This window comes from Tauraco erythrolophus, chromosome 4 (genome assembly GCF_009769465.1).
Source record: "Tauraco erythrolophus isolate bTauEry1 chromosome 4, bTauEry1.pri, whole genome shotgun sequence".
Taxonomy (NCBI): Eukaryota; Metazoa; Chordata; class Aves; order Musophagiformes; family Musophagidae; genus Tauraco; species Tauraco erythrolophus.
The window spans coordinates 78,733,614-78,738,164 of NC_141468.1; the positions used below are offsets into that span (position 1 = coordinate 78,733,614).

A 4,551-nucleotide genomic window follows, 5' to 3' on the forward strand; every position below is an offset into this window, starting at 1 on the left:
CCGGTCACGCTGCACCGGTGCAAATCCTCTCCCAATGTCACCCCCGGCGCCCCGCGGGGATGCGGGCTGCCCGTCAGGAGGGCAGCGTCAAAATGCAGACACGTTTATATTATAAGTATACATATTTATACATATATGCCTGCATATATATCCGTATGTAGATAAGAAACGATTTTGCCGCGGTCCGGCGTTGCGGGCAGATCCGGCTCCCGTCCAAAGGTCGGGCGGGAGAGCCGCCGGGAGCAGCGGCGGCCGGGCGGGATCACCGCGGGGCGAGAGCTGCGGCACGGCGGCGTGCCACTACTGCTGCACCGCAAAAACACGCGTGTGCGCGTCTTCGTGCCCACGTATCCGTAAATGTATAGAAAACGTGCACCGAACGTGACCTCCTCCCCCCCCCCCGCTCCCCCGGGAGAGGCTGGCGGCTGCCCCCTCCCCGGGATGGGATTCGGTTTGCCTTACGGGCAGCCGGCGCGCCCCGGGGATCAAGCCGATCCCCCGTGGGCACGTTTTCCACGGGCGCGTCTCCTCCCGGAATACAAATAAAATTACAAGAAATAAAATTACGAAAAATGAAATTACGAAAATAATACCATTATAAAAATAGTAAAATATAATGACAACGGCAATAGTTACGGCAATAATAACGGCGATGATAACGGTAACAGCAACAGCAATAGCACGGGGGAAGCCGGTGTCTCGCAGGGCGGCCCCCGGGCCGGCGGCGGGGACCCCCCCGGGCAGCCCGCGGAGGGTCCCCCCCCCCCGTGTCCCCCCCCTCCCTCCTCTCCCCGTCCCGCCCGTCCCGCCCCCCGGCCCCGCCCCCGCCCGCCCGGCGCGCGCCGCACGTGAGCCGGGTGCGGGGCTGGCTGGCGGCGCGCGTGCCCCGCGGGCAGGCACGGCGGCGGCGGCGGCGGCGGCGGTGGCGGCGGCGGCCGCGGGTGCAAACTCGCGGCGCGGCGTGTGCTGCGGGCGTGTGCGCGGGGAGCGGGAGCGCGGCGGGCAGGGGGAGCGGCAGCGGCGGAGGCAGGGGGGGCCGAACCGCCGCACACTTTCGCCACTGCACGGGAGAGGGGGGACGGAGGCTGCATGTGCGCAGCGTCGCTCCCGGAGCTCCAGAGACTGATCTCAGCATCCCGCAGGCTCAATCAAAAGCAGCGACGAAACATCAGCCGCTGCCAGACATGGATGAAGGAATCTCCCGCTTGCCGGAGAGGCAGCTGCTGGAGCATAGGGATTTTATAGGGTAAGGCGCCAGGGCGGTATCTCCGTCTCGTTTCGTCTTCAGAAAGTGCTGGGAAGAGCTGGAAGCAGAGCCGGCTGCCCGGCGGAGCGCGGGGCTCGCCTCCCTCCGCGGGCGGACGCGGGCGGTCCCTTGCCCGGCCCTTGGGGCAGAGCGCTCGGCTCCCCCCGCGGCGCTCGGGGTCTGTTTGCCCACTCGAGGAGGTGCCAGGCTGGCTCTCGCGCTTGCTCATGCTGGATCTTTGTGTTTTTCTCCAGGCTGGACTACCCTTCCCTGTATATGTGCAAACCCAAAAGAGGCGTGAAGAGGGACGAGAGCAAGGTAAGAGTAAGTTTCTGGGGCTGTTGTCGCTTAAGCGCTTAATTGGGGTTCGCTGAATTTCACAGCGCAGCTTCACTCTCGAGAGCATCCCCGGGGGCTGCGCTTTTAACTTCCCTCCGGATTGCGAGCGGGTTTACCGGGGAGCTGGCACGGCGGGGAGAGCGGTGCCTTGGCGATAATTTGCGCGGCATGTGGCCGGCATGACATTTGTTTTGGTTTTGATCGTCGTTCCGAGGGACTCTGTCTAACGCTTGGCTTTTCCGGATTTTGCTAATTAGGAAACGTACAAACTGCCGCACAGGCTGATAGAAAAGAAGAGGAGAGACAGGATTAACGAATGCATTGCCCAGCTGAAGGATTTACTGCCCGAGCATCTGAAATTGACGGTAAGGTGGCGAGAAGCGCCTATGTACGTGCAGATGCAGGCGCCGGCAGCCTGCCCGCTGCGCCGCCCCGGGGCGGCGGGGACCCGGGACGCCGGGCCTGGCCGCCCGGCCGCGGCGACGGCCCTGGCCGTAACTCCCCTCGGGGACCCGTTTCCCCGAACTTAGCGGAGGCGGCGTTTGGCGGTGGCCGAGCGTTCCCGGAGGTAGCCGAGCCGCCCCCATCCCTTGTCTTTGCAGACGCTGGGACACCTGGAGAAAGCGGTGGTGTTGGAACTGACTTTGAAACACTTGAAAGCGCTCACAGCCTTAACGGAGCAGCAGCACCAGAAAATCATCGCTTTGCAGAACGGTAAGCGGGCCCCGGGGGGCGCCGCCGCAGGGGCGCACCGGGAGAGGGCGGTGGGGTGAGGGGGAGGCGCGGAGCGGCGGGGCACCCCACGCCAGAGCCGCGGGCAAACACTGTCCCCTCTCGGTCTTTCCCCGCAGGAGAGCGGTCCATGAAGTCTCCCGTGCAGGCCGACCTGGACGCCTTCCACTCGGGCTTTCAGACGTGCGCCAAGGAAGTGCTGCAGTACCTCTCCCGCTTCGAGAGCTGGACTCCCCGCGAGCAGCGATGCGCCCAGCTCCTCGGCCACCTGCACTCCATCTCCTCGCAGTTCCTCCCCGGCCCCCAGCTCCTCTCCCCCGCCGCCGGGCCCTCTCAGCAAGGGATCCTCCTCCTCTTCCTCCCCGCCCGCCCCTCCTTGCGCGCCGGGCCACAAGCCGGAGGGCCAGGCTAACTGCGTGCCCGTCATCCAGCGGACTCACGCCGCCGAGCTCAGCGCCGAGACCGACACGGACACGGACAGCGGCTACGGCGGAGAGGGCGAGGCGCGCCCCGAGCGCGGCCCCGCGGCGGCGGCCGGAGCGGCGCTGCCCGCCCTGGCCATCAAGCAGGAGCCGTCGGGGGACGAGGCGCCCCCCGCGCCCAAGCGGCTGAAGCTGGACCGCGCGGCAGCCCCCTGCCCGCCCCGCCGGGGCTGGCGGCGCGGAGCGCCGAGGCGGCGGCGGCGGCGGCAGCGGCGGCGCTGGTGAGACCCGACGCCGCCCTGCTGGGCTCGCTGATGGCCCTGGGGGCGGGCGGCGGCGGGGCCCCCTTCGGACAACCGGCGGCCACGGCCCCTTTCTGCCTGCCCTTCTACTTCATCTCCCCCTCCGCCGCCGCCGCCTACATGCAGCCCTTCCTGGATAAAGGCAGCCTGGAGAAGTATCTCTACCCCGCCGCCCCCATCCCGCTCCTCTACCCGGGCATCCCGGCGCAGGCAGCAGCCGCCGCGGCCGCCGCCGCCGCCTCCTTCCCCTGCCTCTCTTCCGTGCTCGGCCCCGCCGAGAAGGCGGCCGCCGCCGCCGGGCTGCTCCCAGCGCCCCACCTCCCGCACCCCTTCGCTGCCGCCGCCGGCCTGGGGGCCGCCGCCGCCGAGCCCGGCGACGAGGCCGAGACCGCAGCCGCCGAGGAGCCCGGCGCCGAGGGCCCGTGAGACGCCGCCGGCCGGGAGCCCCCACGGCCTCCCCGCCGCCGTTGTCCTCCGCTCGGACTGGCCGCCCCGCCGCGGGGCGGGGAGGGGACGTCGCGCCGGCACCTGCGCCCCCGGTTTCCGACGGAGGGCCGGGCGGCACCGGGAGCTGGCGGCCGCGGGGTGCCGGGGCCCGGCCCGAGGGAGCGGCCGCCCCCGCGGGGAGCCCCCGCGCCCCGGTGCCCAGCGGCTGGTCCTGGCGCTGCCCCCCCGCAGAGGACCGTCAAGGATAAAATTTGCTACTCAGTATTTTTTTAATGTTTGGCTTTATAAATGCATACATATGTTAAGGAAAAGAAAAAAAAAATAAGAGGAGGAAGAAAAATAGTAAGGATACTTTTTTTTCTCTCTCTCTATAAGGTAACTTAAATGTTGCACCTTATTTGGAATGGGTTTATCCAGTGTCCCGAAGTCTCACTTAGGAACTTGCACTTGTTGTCCGGGGGACCTGGGTGGGTTCAGGGTGAGGGCGGGGGGCAAGGCGAGGCGAGGGAGGAAGGGCAGAGCCCAGCACCCGTGCTAGCACTTTATGGAGAAGCAGAGTGAGGAGAGATGGACCCTGAGCCCAAACCTGCAGTGCCTTGAGCACCCGGGGATGCCGCTGGCTCCAGCGAGTTTTGGGTGTGCAAGGGAAGGAGGGTCAGACCCATTATGTAACCTTGTGTTTATTTTATATTATTTTTTTTCCTCGGCTGAGATACACAGGTGTGGCAAGTGCGTTTGTTCTCACCCTGTCTTTATTTAATTCAGTATGTTCCCCAGAGATTTTTCCCCGAAACCTTGCTGTATAAATGAATGTTTCTGCACTGAACTACAAAAAGAACCCCCCACCTCCCACCGCCCCCCCCCCCCCCAAGAAAACACAGAGCAACTCCTCAGCCTGAACTCATTTTCTCCTAAATTCCGAATGACACAAAGCGGAGGCCGTAGGTAAACCCCTCACTGTGCAATCAGAAACGATTAGACCAGTTGGGGTAAGTTTTCCTGTATGGGTTCTCCCCTCATCCCATGTCCAAATAAATCGCGATTTCCCTTTCTGGAGCCAAAC

General features: G+C 65.3%; 1 protein-coding gene across 1 annotated transcript; it reads left to right on the top strand.

Annotated features, from left to right (window-relative positions):
* The first annotated feature begins 1,184 nt into the window (after positions 1-1,184).
* Positions 1,185-3,467, top strand: BHLHE41 (basic helix-loop-helix family member e41). Its single transcript, XM_086610805.1, is given in 8 exon segments — positions 1,185-1,246; positions 1,501-1,564; positions 1,843-1,950; positions 2,188-2,320; positions 2,352-2,425; positions 2,427-2,633; positions 2,635-2,938; positions 2,941-3,467. Coding segments are annotated over 8 exon segments (1,479 nt in total).
* Positions 3,468-4,551: the final 1,084 nt, after the last annotated feature.